Source organism: Sturnus vulgaris, chromosome 6 (genome assembly GCF_052056855.1).
Source record: "Sturnus vulgaris isolate bStuVul1 chromosome 6, bStuVul1.hap1, whole genome shotgun sequence".
Lineage (NCBI taxonomy): Eukaryota > Metazoa > Chordata > Aves > Passeriformes > Sturnidae > Sturnus > Sturnus vulgaris.
Window position 1 is genome coordinate 14531625 of NC_142248.1, and position 19663 is coordinate 14551287.

General features: G+C 39.1%; 1 protein-coding gene across 2 annotated transcripts; it reads right to left on the minus strand.

The window, feature by feature from the left end:
- Positions 1-994: 994 nt before the first annotated feature.
- Positions 995-19579, minus strand: SLC39A9 (solute carrier family 39 member 9). Of its 2 annotated transcripts, XM_088167101.1 has the most exons (8): positions 19073-19534; positions 18353-18515; positions 15432-15540; positions 12796-12987; positions 10321-10389; positions 9113-9198; positions 7140-7274; positions 995-5415 (listed from the first exon to the last, which is right to left on the minus strand). In XM_088167101.1, the coding sequence occupies exons 4-8, from the start codon at positions 12962-12964 to the stop codon at positions 5185-5187; spliced, it is 690 nt and encodes a 229-aa protein (XP_088023227.1). In that variant the 5' UTR covers positions 12965-12987; positions 15432-15540; positions 18353-18515; positions 19073-19534; the 3' UTR covers positions 995-5184. The 2 variants fall into 2 exon arrangements, with proteins under 2 accessions (XP_088023227.1, XP_014724879.2); XM_014869393.2 differs by lacking the exon at positions 18353-18515 and having other exon boundaries at positions 19073-19579.
- Positions 19580-19663: the final 84 nt, after the last annotated feature.

Here is a 19663-nt window from a genome sequence, read left to right on the forward strand (position 1 = left end):
ATTAATCATATTCTCTTGTGCTTAAGCCAGTATAAAGAGATTACACTTTCTTAATGACACAAGTCCTATGAGCTACCAGAAAAATCAAAAGCAAGCAACCAGCTGAGAGGATTGCTTATTGCTGAAGCGAAAGAACTAAAGCACTGTGTGACAGGATCTTAGATAAGTCTGTAGACAGTAAGTGCAGCAGAAAAACATAAATCCATTTTTTAAATGAATTGCTTATGAGTCATCTCCATCAAGTGCTATCTCTTAAATGAATGCATGAAGTTTGCAAATGCATAAATCACTCATCCTATAAGAGTACCATTCCCCCTTCTCTTTTCTGAAAATGCAGGTTTAAACCCCAGCCATGCTTACAGGGCAGCTGGAAAGCATGGAGAGCATCTATACACTATGTCAGCTCAGCACATCTAAGAGGAGTCTCATCAATGTATACAAATCCTTGAGAGAAGGGTGCAAAGGGGATGGAGCCAGACTTAGCATTTGCATTTTTGGTTTAGAACTGACAAGACTGAAAGGACAGAAAAAAGATTATTTCCTTTAGCTCCAAAGGGTCCTCAAGCCTTTTAACAGTGGCCCGGAGCAACCTTAAGCCCATCATCTCATTGTTGCCCTCCAAAGAAGTCTCTCAGCCTTGTAAACTCCAGAGATTTCCCTGGGGTGCGGGAGGAGATAGCTCCAGGGCAATGCCAACTCCCAAAGGCTCTGTGAGAGACACAAGTTGCCAAATGCCCTGCTCAAGCAGAGCTGTCACATCATCTCTGCATTAATACCTCTGAACACATTCAGAGTCATATCCAAATCCACCTGCCTCCCAACATGAAGTTTCACATTCCAGGTGCTCAGATATCATGAAGAAAAGCAGCAAACACACTCCCACAAAAATAAAACACTGTCTCCAACGCTTGCATCCCATTTAAGACAATAATTTCTTTCCATAAGAGCTGTCACAAAAACCCATGCAGTAAATGACAAGCCAACTCCAAAGCGCTGCACCTAGTAAAAATTTAATATAATAAAACAAATTGAAAACGGCAATATTATTTTAACCATTCACAATTAAAGTGGAAAAATTATAAGGCAGCCATTCATGGAATGATTTTGTGTACAAATGGTTTGGAAAAAAGACATTAAAATTACAGTTCCATACATGGAGTCAGGTAAACAGCAATGACCACACAACTTTTTTCCCTGGAAAGCCAAGGCTGCTAAGAGATATAAGAACAGTAAGGAAAAAAAAAATATTTTAAAAAGAAGTCTGATGTGAGCAGGAATCTGAAATTTGTGATAAAGAATACGATATTCATCATAAACTTTCCCGCCATACTGCAATCACTCCTTCTCCTTCCACCCTCAAAAGAATACAAGTACACTTTCCTTCTCTTTATCCCAAGTGCCAGCACAGAAGGGGAAGGGAGCAGGAGTAACATTTATTCCACATCATCTCTCTTTTCTGCAATCAGCTGATACCACATGGACACACCTGCTACTGTGAAAAGCTCCTTGAAAGCTCTGAATTAGTTCCTGAATAAACACAGGTTTTCCTGGGCCTCTTGGGTAAGATTAGCCTTTACATAATCCACCTGGAAATAGTTCTTTGGAGTCAATAGTAAGTTTCTGTGTTTAACACCCAGTCATCTGACAAGCCAAAACAATCAAAAATCCAGTCTTGGTGTGACAGGTCTGCCATCCTTACTTAAGTAAATGTCAGTGCAGCTTCTGCCTCTGTCACTGAGTGCTGAAAAAGAAATATTTCCCTTCTTTATATAAGGAACAATAAAAGCATTAGAACAGTAGGGAAAGTGCCTGAAGACATGAGGATCAACAGAAACAGCTTTAGTCCAATTCTTATCGCCAATTAGGAAATCATTAACTGAAAAGAAACAGGTGATGAGAAGATTATGGACTTCCTAGGACTTACAGAAGGAAAGTGAGATGTGGCTGGTACTTGGTTTAAGCATTTACCTGCTAGACCTACTGCCACCTACCTCACAGAAGAAAAAACAAGAAGAAAGGCTACTACAGAGTAAGAGGAATTTGTTTGCACCAAGGTCTCCTGAGGAGTAGAAAATGATACCAGATGGCCCTGACTATACGCAATGCTTGGGTTTACTGTGACAGATGGGGAGATAGGTAGAAAGAAAGGGCTATAATAAAATGGACCATTTAATTTAACTCATTAAAATACTTTGCATCAAGAAAATAATCCTCCATTTGGTACTAAAAATTTGGAAAGGTTTGATAATATTAAATTTTACATTCTCCATATCAACATAACCAAAAGCTTCTTTAGTCACTGAACTTTCAGTTACAGAATTGAAAATAATAGTTCAACAGAGATAACAGGCAGCCAAAACAAAATGCTATTGCTACTTCTAAATGAGTAGAACAAAAAATAAAAATCACTGAAGTCTTCTATCACTTAACCAAATGCCACAATGTATGTTTTTAGAATTTCTGTGTCAGTTTTAAGTTGCCAATGTTTTCATTCAAATTCCCTCACCTACTGCTATACCTTGGCCTCTATATTTTATGAATCATTAAACTGAGTATTACTATTTCTGATGGCTGCCCCAGAAACTGGAAACATAATGTGAAAGACAGGAAAATGGAAAGATGACAAGACCCCTCAGCAGTGGCACCTGTGATTAATATACCAGAGGTTATGCCAGCAGTGAAAAGCCTGGCTGCCACATCCTCACCAATACACACCAATCCATGTGAAAATGTACTATCCACCTTCCTCAGCTGGGAACAAAATGCATGACACGGGACCTTACCTCTGTGAACCACTGCTAATGTTATACACAAAGTGAGGCTGAAGGGCAATTCGGTCAGGGTGGGGTGCACATTTGAGTGACAGGACAGAGGTTAAAGAATAAAAACTTACTGCTTTAGGAAATGCAAGCATCTAGTGCTGCACTAGGCTATCTCCTGCTCTTGCAAACCCTCCAGCTTTTAGAAATGGTTATGTGGAAAGATTAAAACTGGTAAAATAGTGAGATTATCAAGGAAGAAGGTAATTAGGGGGAAATCAGGAAGAACAGAACTCTGGAGTAAACATCCCTGTGTATCATTTGCACGTGTTAGGAACCTGCCCTGCTGAACTTTTTAAACCAGTAACTTACCAGTTGCATTATATATGTTGTAAAAAACCCAAAACAAACAGACAAAAAAAAAAAAAACATTGAAAAAGACACAGGAGAGGATCCTATCCACACCACTAATTTTGCAGTGGCTTTTCAGAACACAATGTTGAAGGTCTAATATGAAAAAAATGATTCTTTAGGCCAGAAGCACTCATTGTATCTGAAAATACTGTCTTAAGGGAAAACACGACTTCTAATAATTTTGCATTGATTTTACATAGTAAAACACATAAATGAACAAGCACTCCTGGGAATCAATACTAGGTTCAATCCTGGGATACATGAGTATTGTTACAGAGCCAGCAGACAAAGCCATCACTAGTTCAAGAGCCAGGCCATACTCATTACCCTCTGATCTAACAGACAAACAGGACAATAACAAAAATGTAAAGTTATGAGGCACAGTAGGCTCTGCAGTTTAAGTAATAAATGGTATGACAAACAGTCGCCCTCATTCATATGGAAACAAGAAGCACTTCAGTTAAGAAGATATTTCTTCAAAATTCATTGAAAAAAACAAAAAAGAAAAAGAAAAGTTTATTTGGCAATGTTATCTTCAAAAAGTGCAGACAAAGTATAGCTTAAAAAGGGTACAGCATTAAGAAGTTTTCCCCTAAATAAAGAATTTTATGATGATTCTGAGCATGTCAAGCATTCCTGACTTTTCAACGCACATTAGATTACAACATGTTTTGCATGAGGGAAATGGTGCCTGATAAGACAAAGCTTTGCCTTGAAAATGGAGGGATCTTTTACCACTCCTCTGCAGTGAGAGACATCAGCAATTGACACAAAGTCCTCCGGCAGGATCACCGAAACTAACGCTTATCAGTAAGAGGCAAATGAACAATTCCCAAAGGAAAAGCAGTATGTCTAACAGGTCCACCGGGAACCCAGCAGTTTGGTTTTTTATTTGTGGGTTTTAGAGTTTTTTGTTCAGAACTGCTTTAGAAACACTTCACATTCTACCTGCATCATAAATATTTAACTAAATATTTATTAGTTAACATCTTGTTTTGTTAGCCATAATACCTTTATTTAGTAGAAAAACCCACACAGCTCTCCACTGATTTCAGCAGTTCAGGTTTTTGAAAATGAGCTAGTAAAGTTCTCTGGTCCCTCAACAGCTGTCTCCATCAGATTTCTACTCCTCAGAGCCCAGAACAGCTCTATTTCAAAGGGAACTAGGGGTATCTCTCTCAACAGAAGCAGTAGTGTATCACAGTAGCCAATACATAATTCCTGCCGACATTTTTGGCGCTTAACACTTGAGTGACTTGGCAGAAGACTATCTCCCAAGAAACAGTGCCTTTTAAGAATTTATTAACAATTGAAAAACCAATCAAAACACTATTCTCCTTGCTTCTATCCTTTGTCTTAAACAATGGAATACACTGCAAGACTCATTTGCACTTTCTTAACCAGCTGATTTCTTCCTCTAATCCTACACATTGTCTACATAATTTCTTTCCTATCAAGTGACACTTCTGTGACAATAGCCATGTTATGCAGAGCTCCCAGGGTTGCCCATTTCTACAATACACTTAGTGACAAGCATCACAAGGGCCAGTCATTGCCAATGGACAACGCAGAACCGATGGGGGAGAGACCCCTTCTTCATTAGTGAGACTTCAACCCTTCACAACGCAGCTATCCTTGGGGTTTGCTCTCAGCTGTGAAAGCTGAACTGCAGGATACTTTGGTGATTGCAATTTCATGATGAGTTGCTATGTTCTTCCTTGCTCACCTCTCTTAAACCTCAAGTTCCATCTTCCCTGAGAATAGGGCCAGAAGTAACAATTAAAAGAGCAAATGTCTTCAGAAAAGGAAGTTACATAGAATTTGCGTCCGGCTGCCAAAGTACATTTTGCTACACTAAAAACTTCCCCGGTATTCCTCATTTTGCAATCAAGATTCCCTCTGAACTCCATAAAGTGGATGGGATGAATGATGGGTAAAAGAATGATAAAGGGAGCAGCAGACAGTTACTGCTCATGTCTTGTCGAGGAGGAGAACAGTGAAGTTTGAGCGTTTAGTGATGGTGTCCAATAGACAAAACTAGAGGAATAAGGCATCCTAATACTAGGGCTGCCACCTCCAGACGACTGAGTCCTTTTCCTCCAGTTGATTCAGGTTTGTGGCTATGAGCAATTCCTCCTACTTCTGGGAGAACATGAACTGTGGCAACATAAAGGAAAGTCCCAGCAGAAAACAGCATAGCAACTCCAGTGGCATTGACTTCTGAAAGGGCTTCTTTGCTGCTCTGAAACACAAAGAACAAAAAAAGTGAGAATAAGCAGAAACTCTTCAATCAGTAATAAAAAACTTCTCTCAGTATCCAGGAACAGTAGGATTTCTATCAAGCCTTGTCTCACAATGACAATGGTTTAGTGTGATCTTTTGTGTCTTGCACCTTACATGTAGTAACTGGCACCGTGAAGTTGTGGGGGAACAGAAATACAACCCTCTTGCTAGCTACTTCACTTGGGACTTACAAAAGAAAAAAATCCTTACAAAAAGAGCCCTCAGAAAAGGAAAAAAGTCACAGCATGCTGAAGCATCTTGTTTCATCAGCTCACAGCCAATATACCAAACAGGTTTGGAAAAAAACCCAAAATTCATATTGCAAAGCTACAAATTTTAGGGAGGATGCTCAAGGTTGACTTTTTCTCCCTTTTTCTAAATAAGGGGTTCAAATAAGATGTTGGCCTTTAAATATTTGCTCCACTGCTCTTCGGAGCCAAGCCCCAAAACATCACTCATTAAATATTTCATTTGTATGTAGAAGTAAACATCCAAAACTTTTCCAGCATTTCCATGCAAACTTCATGAAGAAATGCATCTTCTGCATCAAAACTGAGGACCTCTTCATCTCCATAGTAAGATTAAGATATGCTACAGATCAGTAAATGCAATGAAATGCAAACCCACTCATCAGATTCAAATGCTTCTTCAGTGCTCTCCAACTCAGGTCTAATCTTAGTTCTTGTGTTTGCTCTCAGGTCATTTTTCCAAAGAGAAAGATACATCATTCATAAGTACAAAACCACTGTGACAGCCTTGATGCCTCATCAATTCTCTGTTCTTTCTCAATAAAATGTAAGAAATGTAAACCCAACCCTTGATGAGGACACTTCAAAAGAGTGCTCAAAGAGAATTCTCTTTTCTATTTACAGACACAACCTTTTTTCCTGCTGTCTTTGATACTGTAATGTCAAATATAAATCCTATCCAGCAAGTAAAGGATTAGCCCAGATGATTTATTTAATCTTTCCTCTCATGCCTTGAATTTCATGAGATCACATTATATCCTTTACAACACGCTGCCATAGCATGTCACCAGCAGGACACACCACAGCTGAGAAATACAGGAGCATCCCAGGATATGCTATGAGAGGCAGAAACATCTAATTTGGACAGGGATGGTAAACTCATGCAGTGTCTCATTTCACAGGCTATTTATTGTATAGACCCAAGACACAACAATACTTTACACAGTAATGCAAAAGGACTGTTCTAGCTGAGGACTCAGCTTCTGACACAAGCTTTGAATACAGAAGACCACTTCTGGGATGGTGGGGGAAGCTAGAGGAGATTATTTCCTACCTGCATATTAAAAGAAGAATGCATGTAACTATGCTGAAAACTACTTATTTAAACAGGCATCACATAAAACCTGCTATATGAATAAATTTTTCTCAGTAGGGGGCAGCAGAAAAGATAAAAGAGAGAAATCAGACTTAAAAAAACCAATTAACTCTGCCAAACTCAATAAAGGAGTTATGTCACTGATTCTGATGGAAACGCATGGATTATTATTTGTTCTGTGTATTCATATTGCTACCTTTTCATCAACTTTTCTTCATCTTTATTCTGCTGAATTTTCAAGCAGTTTGGAATTATGTAATATGAAACTCATATCACAGTCCTTTCCCCAAACTTCACCACTAAGCTAGAATTTGGGCACAACAAAAACCATGGACCTACCTTGCTTAGCCCTAAGTATGTCACCATGGACATAACAGGTGCTGCTAAGGCAAAGACCAGCAAGTGTTTTCTGATTCGATTCCGTTCTAGCCCAGCGTGCATCAGGAAGGAAACCAGGCCAAAGGCAGCTGGTGCCTGCAAAAAACAATATTCACTGCTAATACAATACTTTCTTAAACCCCCTGAAAGAAAGAGAAAAGGTTGGAATATTACTTACTACATCGAAATGGGCTGAATGAGAAGACATTCAGGGCAGGCACTAGCATGCTGCAGCTGACCCAAATCAAGAGCATTCTGCAGACTGCCCCACCTTAATAACCAAATCTAATGGAAACTCATGTTCTGGCTATCAGAAAACACGTACTTGTGTAGTCATTAAAAATGCTAAAATATTCATTCTGACTATAGCCATTGCTATAATCCCTAAGACTCCATCAACTTAGGTAATTTCTTTTTTCATCCTCTTACTATCACACATCCTTAGACAGACAGTTTCTTCATCTGCAGTAGAAAAATTTTACAATTAACATGGGGAGGGAAACAATTGCCCAAAGACAGGTAACAGTCAGCCTCCAAGTTAACAAAGACTTAAGAGATATTTTGATTAGTTCATTCCAATTCTCACCAGGAGGCAAACAAATATTTCCTTCTCCCTCTGCTGGCATGCAGTCTCTTATGCAAAAGGCATAGATGTCCCACTACTCAGAATTTATTATATTTTTGCTTGTATAAAGACAATAGCAATTCGCCCTGAGGTAAGGCACAAAACTAAAATACTTTAAGCGTTTTTAAACACAGAATCTTTTTTTTTTAAATAGAAGGAAATCTTGAGTAAAAAAGATGAGAAAGACAAGGATCAGAACAGAAAAAGGATCAGAAGAACAGAAAAAAGACACCAGAGAAAAAACACGTTTTTCTAATAGCAAATATTAATAGGATAAATTTTCCTCCTCTAAAATGCTACCATTCCAGAAGTGAGTTAAAAACATTAAGAACAATAAAAGCAAGTTTCACCTGGCAATAGCCATAAGTTAAGCTCCAAGATGAGAGAGTGACATTGCCACCCTCAAAGAAAGTTATGTAAACCACAATTACTTGTATGAACATCGAAGACATAAATGATACGCATGCCTAACATTTTGAACATGTAATTATGCACGATTTCTGATGAATTTATGACTAACCACTGTATTCCATGCACATGCTACCATAAGGCAAATTTCATCTGGACAGGTAGGTAGAGCCTACATAACCAACAGGCTTCACATTCACACAAGTACTCGGCAAAGATCTCCCCATCTTCAAGAGCCACTGTTTGCTTCTTACCATCAGTAAAACATTTGTTTTCCTAAAAGAATGGTATATGAGTGATGTCGCAGCTACTACAACAGAGGTGACCAGAAGCTTTAATTTAGTACTCTGATATTCCATGGTTTCAAAAGACTAACCCTTTAAACCTTAAAACCCTTCACAACAAATATCCTCTCAATTTTCTGATGAGCATCACAAAACCAAGACACTTGTAATCAGCATAAAACTGGTTTTCCTCCTTGAATGCACTAGCACATACTTCAGTGCCTCACCCTTTAGAACTCCTCTGAAGATGTCTCTTACAGCAGTAATAACCCAGGGTTTTTTGTTTATTAATAAACACTACCACACTAGCTTCAGAAGAAGTCAGTGTGAAGCTGATAGATTTCTTCATGAGCTACTCTTCTTTTGGGAGACTTTTCCCAACATCTCCAACCAGGGTAGGCAGTCAGAATTCTCTCTCACTTGCACCCCACTCAGACTTAGCATCAATCATGTGCTCTTCTGTCATGTCTCATACCTGTGCATTTTGGTCCTTGATGCTTCACTGGCATTAAACCCTTCTGCATTACATCACTAATGAAACTGTAGATCTTTAGCAATTCCTGTGAATGTTAACAGTCTGTGGAAGAACAAATAGGATCTTTTTGATGGTAACTCACCTTGTGTAACATAATTGCAACAAACACTATCAACTGGACAGTAGTCTGAGAAGTAGAAGCTGCTGCACCCAATGCAACACCATCAGCTGAAAAAGGAGTGCAGATTAATGGATTATGTTTCTACATGAGCTTCCCCATCCCCTCAAAGGCTGACAGTAGAAAACATGTTAAGAAGCTCTCTTACTAAAAATGACCATTCACAGTAATAACCCAACAGAGGATTCACTTTGCCTTTATTTGTTAAGATATAACATTTCAGAACATCAGAAAACCCTCAACAAGAGCTGTCTCCTATTTCCCAAGACCATAAAAACCATAACAGAAATCTACTCCATATTGATACATTCCTTCAAATTAGAACAAGTAACAAGTTTAGTTATTTCAGTCTTCTGTACTAGAAGAGACTTCCTCTCTAAAGTAAAAAATTTGTTTTAGATACTAAGCATTGTAAGAATTTTAATTATTACCCTTTAAATGGTTTTTCAACCATTACAACCAACTCAGAATAAATATACTGTCTAAATGAAATAAAAACTGGATATTATACCACTCCTCAATATATAATCACTTTGTTTAGTGAAGAAGTATATTTTTGATCAACATCTTCTGACTTATCTAGACAGCAACCTTCAGCAGGACATGAAAAATGACCATATTTATACTACACATATATAGTAAAGAATCACAATGTGAACATGGCCTGACTGTAACACACACCTAACAGTCAGTCCTTGCAAGTCAGCCTAAATGTGTTTCAGTCAAGTCTTTGTGCTCTACCTTATAATGTCCTTTTTTTTCCTACAAGGTACTATTGTTTTAAATTAGTATGTTTTTAAAAACCCATCAACCAACAAGCAAACCCAAAAGTGTTTCATATAGCTCATCAAATGTGTTAGCGTGTATTGAAAATTACCAGCTAAAGGAGTCAGCAAAGGAATTGAAGAGGCAGAGAGTGAGCATCACACAACCTTTCAGATGGGAAAAACAAAAGAAGAGAAAATTCTTTACCCAAATAAAACTCCATGAATCATCTGAGCTCCCAGTTAGTTCTGGAAAACATCCTTAGTTCTCCTGGCCTTTTGCTTTTTTTCTTTCTTTTATAAAAAAACACCTCCAAAAGCAAATCCCAAATGTCTCCATCACACCTAAAGATGACCCACACAGCAATGCATATACTTGTCAAGCACTAATAACAGGTCCCACATTACCTGCAGCATGGACTACTAGTCCCAGTGTTGTGGTGATTTTGGAGTTGCCTGATCTTGCAGCTTCTGGATCTGAAACAGTCATGAGGACAGTTATGATAAAGACATCAAATGAATAAATTGTGCTGTAAAAAAAAATTCCAAGTATCACTCTACATATCTCCCCCAGCTGCTTAGCAGTTGTACTCAAAACTACCAGCTTCTGTATTTCTGCATTAGATTTACTGTAAAATAGTTTGACACTTAATACCCTCAAATCACCTGCAGTTCTGCCAAAAAAAGACTCATAGACAATTCTTTTCAATTTGCAGGATCTCTCTCATAGGCAGAAGAGATGTTTTCCTTAACCTCCTAAAATGAAATGTTAAAGGTCTGTGCCCCCAGGAAAAAGAAAAGCTATTTTTGGTTCCCAAGAATCCAGAGATGCTTCAAGAGTCAAGATGATTTTTTTCCTCACACAACTCAATGTTCGTAGTTTCCTTCAGGTGACAGTCTGGGTCAGTTTTTGTTGCAGTGATTCCCTGGCAGACCCCAGTAAACAATAAAGTCTACTTGTCACAGCACCAGTTGCAAAGAGCTCCCTTTGACCTTATAAACCATAAAGGAGAAATGCAGCCAGGGCTGTTTGAGATCCAGTGTTTTGACCAAAATTGCCTGACATTTGCAGGTCAGCTCATTACACAACACAACAGGGCAACATCAATATCCACCACTACACAATCAGTGGTAAAACTGTTACAAAGAATCACTGCACGGTGGGTAAGCTCTACACAAGTGTAGAAACGTCTTATTATTCAACTGCTTAATTCCAGACAGTTTGAACAGCCATGACTGAATTATCCCAGTGGTCTGTAAAACAACTGTAAGCACACCTACACTGCTTCACTGCTACACTGCAGTGATGCTGAAAAGCAGTGAAACAGAAATTCCAGTCCTTTTCTTTCCCCCTGCCTGCCCTCTTACCCCGCAGTCTTTTCATTCCCAGGCACACATGTAGCTTCCCAATGAGTCAGATCTAAACTAATGCATGCTCTTTAGTCAGCTTGATCTTCTGAATGAAGGGGAAACCATGTGAGAAATTACTAGCACAAGCTGCACTTGCCTGACAGCAATGGTATATTCATGTCAAACAGGAGGAGATACTCAGAAAAAACGTTTTCTTTACAATTGTTTTGGATTGACCCTTACTAAATACAAATAATCACATTCGACTTCATACCTTCATTCCGGCCTACTGAATTTTTCTAGTTCAGACAAAGTAACATGTAGTCAGTAGATAATAAACTACAAGACATAGGTTCCAGAGAAAAGTGTTTTTCTTCAGTTGCTTTGAAAAACATTACAAAAATACTGCTACATCTTCTGTGACAGGGCAGAGGCTAGATAAAACTTTACTTAATATTCTATTTTATAGTGTGTATCTCTAACACAGATCACAGTGTTCTCCTGGTATTTCCTATGATCAGAGACATAGAAAAGGGTCATAACCTATACAAACCAAGGATCCTTTTGAAAGTTGCTCACCTGCATCTCCCTGACATCCTCACTGCCAGTGTTTCTTTACTTTGAAAATCAGCTACCATGGCTGTGGCTCCATTTACACTTCTTCAGGAGTACACAGGTGACATAGTCCCCACACTGGCCTTGCACCTGTCCGACCACAGTAACTCCATACAAAATAAGCTGCACTGTGAACTGACAGGAATCCAGCCCAAACATATGCCCCTGCCCTTGTGGGTGTTTTACTTTTCCTTTAAGATCAATGCCTTCTTTTTTCAGGGCCAAATTCCAGCATCAGAGGATATTGTGTGGGAGAAAATGAGCAGCCAAAGGCAATAAAATACTTTTTCAAATGACAGAACACCTCTGGTGCATTTCAAGCTACACTCTCAGCATGAAGTCACAGGCAGGAAACAAAGGCAATTGTAGGCATTTTTAGAATCTTGCAAGAAACTGACAAATCTTTGCACAAAGCAAAACGTATTTTGAAATATGTGAGGCTCTAGAACAAGTGTGGGAGGTCCAGCTATGCAGTTGAAGTATCAGAGCTTACACCTAACCATTTCTGCCATCTTACTTAAGATAATGCTATTCTTTGCAAATTTTACCTACATAAAATGACAATTAAGTAGGAAAAATAAACAAATATAAGATTAACCTGAAGTTTTTTGGAAAGCCAAAGAAATCCCCTATGGGAGATACTGTAAAACAGACAATAACTCAAGTATCAAGTATGTGTGGGTACCCCCACACCACACGTGCTCATACATGCTATTGAGGCAAGCCCTCAAATTATGGTGGATTTGGAGATAAATTTCCAGCATAAACATATCACATGGACCTTGGTTTATGTTTTTAAAGTACCTACTAAAACTCTGGATGTGACTGGAAAAATTACATCCTGGTAGCATAAAAAAAATTTGCAACTTGTTAATTAAGACTAATTACCAAGTCTAATTGAAGAGAATCTTTACCTACCATCTGTAGTGTGCACATGAGAGCTGCCTATCTGATCCACCAACAGCATGAAGACAAAGCCAAGGACAAGGGACACACCAATGTAGGCGTGCAATCTGGAATGGTCATGGCCATGCTCATGTACCGCTGGGATTTTCGCCACCTTCTCAGACTCCATCACGTGCTGCATCTCACTTGCTGGGTGATGCTTTCCTGTGACAGCCAAGAAAACAGATCAGGAGACAGGACACTAAACATGACACAGTCACTTCTTTCCTCCTCTGCCAAAAGCCTTCCTCACGCTTTCCTGGACAATACACAGAAGTCCTTGCTTAAGGTCTTTCTTAGATAATGGTCCTAGTAAAGCCTGGTTGGTTTCTCCTCATACATCTTCAGCATGGAAAAGCAAAGAAAGCATTAATATGTTATAAGCCAGGTTGCATTTTAAATACAAATTGATTCACAAAAATTGCTGTATAATTCCTTCTTTAATTGAAGTTGCCAGATTTGTCAATATTCAGAGATGCTGTCAAGCAGTTACTGCATTATCTTCATTTAAGTGAGAAAAGACAGGAGGAGATAAAACAAGTTCCATCCACTAAAACAGTTAATACCATTTTTAAGACGATTAACTGATGCTGAGGTATAAACAAGCTAGTATTGATATACTCCATTGGCATGGACTACAACAATAGTTAAGTCAAGCACACTGACCAACAAATGTCAGTACCATCCCAGAAACCCAAAGTCAAAGCTCTGGGGATGAATGACGTGTGGTCTCCTTTCCCTACACAAGCTATTAAAGCTTGTCCATGTTTTTTTCATTTTTAGAAGGTCTTTTGGATGGCAACTACTCTTCAGAAGCTTTAAAAACTTATACCAGGAATTTGACTTACTCCAGCAAGTCATTGTCTTGCTGGATTATTCATACATCCCATTGGATGAGACAAGTGTATGTTCATCCTACTGTACAAAATGTCACAATACCATTACTACAGTCAAAGCACATCAGAATAACCTTGGTAGCAAAGATTTCAAACATATCTTTGCTGAACAAGATTATCAATAAAATTAAACCACACAAGATTTTTGCCATCTATATTATGAAATTGACTTTGCTTCAGATCATTTCAAGTCATAAAACTGTGTAACTCAGGGCAATCTTTCTGACAGCAGTTATACAGTTTCAGCAGTTAAAACAAAGGACTGCAGTCAGCAAAGGAATTTTATTTGCTGGTAGTACCCAAACCAAGGTTTCACTATACAGATACGCAGGTTTATCATCAAAGAATAATCCGAGTCATGATATGCTATTTGCTCTCAGCCTACAAGGTTGAAAATTAGAAGTTATTTATTCCATGACCTGTGGGTAAATACAGAAGTAACAGTAAATTACTTCTGTATCAATGGAAAACAGTAAAATGCTTGTCAGCAGGCAACCAGTCAGTTAAGCTGCACCTGAAAGAAGCTAAATAAAGATTTCTCTTTTTGTTTTTCCACTTCTGTGAATATACCTCAATGTTTCCCTCAGTTGCACCTTTCAAGGTTTAATTATGTAAATAGATGAACTTGAAAAAAAAAGAGAAAGTTCTCATAGTCTTAAGTTTAATTTTGAATATCCTATTTTTCTAAGAAAAGTATTAGAAATAATTTTTGTATTTAAATCTGTAATACACATTAATTCTGCCCCTTCACAATATATATATAAAAAAAAAATTTCAGCTACACTGTTGTTAGGCACAATACTGTGAGTTAGACATTGAGCCTGAAGCCATTCACAGAAATTCTTTTTTCCAAGGGAAATACTTCTGCTATTACTACTGTAGTACTGGGAAGTGTCTTTTTTTGCCATAAACTAAACAAAGTTATAGCCCATACAGCTCAACACAGCAAGCTGTTGAGTCATACATGAACAGTATGCCCCATTTAGTGAAAAAGTACTAAACCCCACAAATATTCACAGCAATTGTATTCATTGCTAGCTGTACCATTACAAGAGAAAATCAGCCTACTCAGAATAAAAATTGAATGGAGAGCAAACCCACAACTACAGCTCATTACAGACATCCAACATCAGAGTGCACAAACTACAGAACAGTATAAAAGCATAATCAAATCTTCTTTCACTTCTTGATAAAGGATGATTTTATATATTATCTTCTATTTATTCTAAATCTAAGCAGAAAATCATAAATTTAGTGGAAGCTAAAAGAGTATACATTAAAGCATATTACAAAAATGAAATTTAAAAGTTTAGAAACAAAACCCAGTACTACAGGAAAAGCAAAGGACTACAGTTACCTCTTAATCCCAGATTAGCAACAACTGTACACCAGATGCTTGCAAGGCTCTCTACAGCCTCAACTTCATAGTGCCTTCTCCTGCAATCAGTAAGCCATTGCCTTTGTTTTCCTTCAAAGTTTTGATTCTGAGCAGACTGGAAGAATCTCATACACACAATGGTCATCTAACAGCACAAGTCTCCAAGCAAAACCAAAATTCAGAGTGCACTCCAAACAGAGGGGATGAGCCCTGGCTATTTAAAACTGTGAAGCTCTTTCATCAATCTCACGTTAAACCCAAAAGAAGCCTCAGTATATTGTAACACAACATGAACTAAGTTATCTTGAACGAGGCCATCTGGCTTTGGTTCTTACCCTCCAAAATGTCTTCATAAAGTGCATGTACTCCTTCTGGTACAATGACAGCCAAGGCAGTTCCACACAGCAGCCCAGCACCCAGAACAGTCACCAACTTCAATCTCTCCTGCAAGTAAAAACAAAACAAATATCACGTTTAAGAATGAAAATGCTTTCTTTACTCTGCCTTATTAAAACAGGTTGGGAATTACTTGTTACATAAATATTGAAAATTTGCAATTAAACCTTAACAACAATACATAAACCTATTTTTTTATAGTAAAGAATAATCGTTTCAGCAATATTTTTGGAAGAATTTCTATAACAAAAATAAAAACCATACACAGTTTTTCAGTACTTGCTACTAGTAGAGTTATCTTCCTTCCTAGTTATATTCTAGTTTGGGGCAAAAAGCTTAGAGATATCTTCCTCCCAAACTAATTACATTCTGACTCACCAATAAATTCACCAATTCACTTCCTTGTGACTACATTGACAGGCTAAAGTCAAAGCCACGTACTAAAAATCCAATTACATAAACATATAATAAGATCTAAAATAGGACAGTTTGCAGAGGCCATTACTCATAATTTCTGTAAGAACCCCTGTCATATAACATGTAGCAACCATGGGAGTTTAGATCCTCCTAACAATTGTGTAGCACACATTTAGTGGCAGAACCATCATCTTCCACGTTCAATGAGAAGTCTGAGCACTACCAAAACACTAATGTTAACTACTGAGGACTTAGAGATAGAGGTCAGCATTTGAGTAACAGGAAACCACTTGTTGCATATCACATTATGCCATCCATTCTCCTTCATGCCCTGTAACCACACAAATTGTTCAGTCTCACCACAATGGGCAACACTTGCACAGAAGAAGCAGGAGACACTAGGGAGATGCACAAGCAGCTTCCTGAAAGCAAGCCAGATGTGACCATAAGGGAACAACTGCAGCATTACCGGGGAAAACTCCAACAGTAACATGCAAGAGATGAAAACAAGTGTAAAGTTCCCACAAACACGCATTGTATACTACCAGATACAATAATTATACTCGGTGAATTGTCACGCAGTGGCAATCTACATGAGAAAATAAATTTTCAACATCTGCTGTTCATAAAGTAATTCTGCAAAAATATAGTACCATGCAAGGAAAAAAACATTATTTTTATCTACAACACTATAGTATTTTTTGCATACACACATAAACACAAAGGAAAGTGTCAGAAGTAATACTGATTTATTACAACTGCAAATACATAGAATAGCTTGCCTTCACTTGGGCACTTGTGAATTTTAAAGGTCCATGAAAAAAAATACACACTAACAAGTTATCATTTCAAGGTAGGTCTCCATCTCCTTTTCAGTACAAAATAATTACGTGTGGTGAATACAGAAATTTAATAAGAACAGCCTACATAGGCAAAAGGAATACAGTTTTATCCAATAAATCAAACCACTTCTGTTAAATAAATCTGCATGTTAAAAAACAAGAGCAACACAGTAAGCAGAGGTAAAACACCATAGGAAAAATCTCAAATTCCTCAAATTAGCAAACCGTTCACTGCTCAATATTTTTAAAAATCTGTATGTCATCGAAACTCTTACTTGGACCTATCAAAAACTCACAACTGGTTTCAGGAAGTGGCCCCAGTTACTGCCTCTGTTACACCACCAAAACATTCGAACTACTACAACTACTTTTTTTTTTTTTTTCTGCATTTAGACTACAGTTTAAGAGATGGCCTCAGAGCTGGTGGAGTGCTGTTTCCAGCCCTAAATCAGATCAACAGAGTCCTGTAAATTAGGATTAAAGTGAAAGGGTAACTCTGCACACAGAACTAAGGCAAAGCTCTGTTCGGTTGGTACCTTTTACCACCATTCATGTTTAGTCATACCTGGCTTTTCCCAGAGTTTTATACTTTCAAGAATATTCTAATCTAATTGAAACAACAGAACACAGCTTGAGATTAGAACACAAATAATAAATTTCATGGCAAAAAATAATCTGAAGGAATGTGTTAACATTAATGAATAATTTTATTGTTCTCCAAAATCTGGGGTATATTATGCACAGCATTCACTTTTGTTTTCAACTCAATCATTACAAATGGCCAGTGGGAAGAGGCATTTTTACTCACTTTGGCTATCTGCAAAACTTTTTGCAAACAATAGAATGGATTGTTCAAACAGTCCTTTCAGTTTGAAATTCTCTTTGTTGCAGAATTCTAAGCAATAATTTTCAACTAAACAAATATGACTTCTAATTAGACACTTCCAGGATTAGCTAGGATTTGTACATCATGTGCAGAGATATTCTGCTCTCTTTAACCAGCACTGCATGAAAACCCTCAAAAAATATCTAAGATTTAAATCAAGTGTAAAACCAAGTCAAGAATTTCTGAGAGCTTAAGATACCACAGTAAACTTGACTGCACATTGCATGCTGATGATAAAATACCGCACACACAAAAGGCTAATTAAGTACATGGTTACTGGTTAGGCAGTTTGGGATCTACAACAGATCTGTATTCCTGCAGCTGCTGGAAGCTTTGAAAGGTTTAGGAGACCACTGATTCAACTACACAGAGAAAACAGGGACAGATCAAGAACCTTAATTTCAAACAACACTGAATGTAAGTTAAGAGTTAACAGGTGACTATAGCACATACACGACAAAACGTAAAATTAAATTTAAAAAGAGACAATATTAGCACACGAGGCAGTGCTCTCAACAAATTTACAAGAAAACCCTCTGTGGGCCTCAGGGCAGAAGTGAGTTTTGAAGAGCAACATAGTGGAAGCAACACTCAAGATACATAAGGCAAAGTCCACCAAAGCATCGATGAAGCACTGGCAAAACCAAACTGCTGATGTTCATGTGAAGATGCCCGAATGCACTGTTAGGTTTCAATTCATTTAGCTGAGTTATACCTTTCCTAAAGTGAACGGCCTTTCCCTTCCGTGCTGCTCAGGCTCTACTGCTCCCGAAGCCTCCTACTAATGATGGGACCAAGGACAGGTGCAAGCAGCTCTCTGACTTGATGGAAGACAAGGGCACATTTCTCCTCCAGCACCTCGCTTCCCAAAAGTAGCACTACTTCCAAGAGAAATGGGAACCCCTCATGAGAGCGGTCTCACTACCTCAGAACAACGAAACTCTCGCTACACCATACCTCTATACAATAACCATCATTTAGACAGAGACAAACCCCTCAAGTATCAAGAATCTGTGAGCAAAATTTCAGTGAATCCAAGTTTTTCCCGAGAATATTCTTGGAATTGTTTTCAAAAGCCTTAATTTGAGTGGCCCACAGGCAAATAAGAGATAATCACCGACTCCAGCAATTTCTTACACAAGCTTCTAAGAATAGCCATGCTTATTCATGTCCTTACACTACATACTGAGACTTCCCTTCACCTTTAGCAGAGACTCGACTCAAGTCTAACAAGTTTAAATGGCCACTATGAAACAAGCATAATTTTACACAGCAATTTTGAATGAAAATTAATATTGCCCTCATAACTTTTAAAGATAAAGCTTCATCCTTAAAAGCCTTGCCGTATTCCAAGGGGACGGCACCAGCTCCCACCGGGAGCTCTCTCTGGTTTCTCCATTAGCAACCAACGAGCAGTTTGGCGGAGTCGTCTTACCTCAGAAAAATTAACTGCTAAGGGTATAATTCCTGCCACATAGCAGGCGACCAGCATGGCCAGGGACAGCAGGCAGATGGAGGGGAAGTCATCCATTTCGCCGCTTTCTGTGCGGTCCCTTGAAGTGAAATCCAACAGCAACTTTTCCACCTCACCCACCACACGCCTTAACCCGTGCAGACACCGAGTTCCCAGGAGAGGCTTTTAGCCATGTCTCTCTCGCTCGGCGGCAGCGGCCGGCTCGGCCCCCAGCCAGGGGTGCGCGGCCAGGGGGCGGGAGTGGCTCGGCCACCGGCAGGCGGGCCCGGCCCTCACCTGAGGCGGGGAAACTTTCACCCGCACCGCGCTGCTCCCAGGGAAGGCGGGAGGGAGGGCTGGGGGACAGCGAGCACGCAGGCGGCTCCTCACGGCCCGGCAGCCTCAGACGGGGCCGAGGGGACCGTGCGGGACCAGCGCTCCCACCCCGCACCCACGGCCGCTGCCCCGGCGGCCAAGTGGCACCTCAACGCTTCCCCTTCCGGGCCGGGCCGCGCCCCGCGCGCTGCCCGACTCCAACATGGCGGGCGAGGCCTCGACTCCGACGGGCCACGA

What these genes read in the sequence shown, in the direction of transcription:
- SLC39A9 (XM_014869393.2), bottom strand. Translation starts at nt 19,168, where the DNA reads ATGGATGACTTCCCCTCCATCTGCCTGCTGTCCCTGGCCATGCTGGTC. An exon ending in TAGCAGTTAATTTTTCTGAG is followed by an intron (nt 15,541 to 19,072) that starts GTAAGACGACTC and finishes TTTTACTTGCAG; the next exon opens with GAGAGATTGAAGTTGGTGAC. An exon ending in CATACTTAGGGCTAAGCAAG is followed by an intron (nt 5,416 to 7,139) that starts GTAGGTCCATGG and finishes TTTGTGTTTCAG; the next exon opens with AGCAGCAAAGAAGCCCTTTC.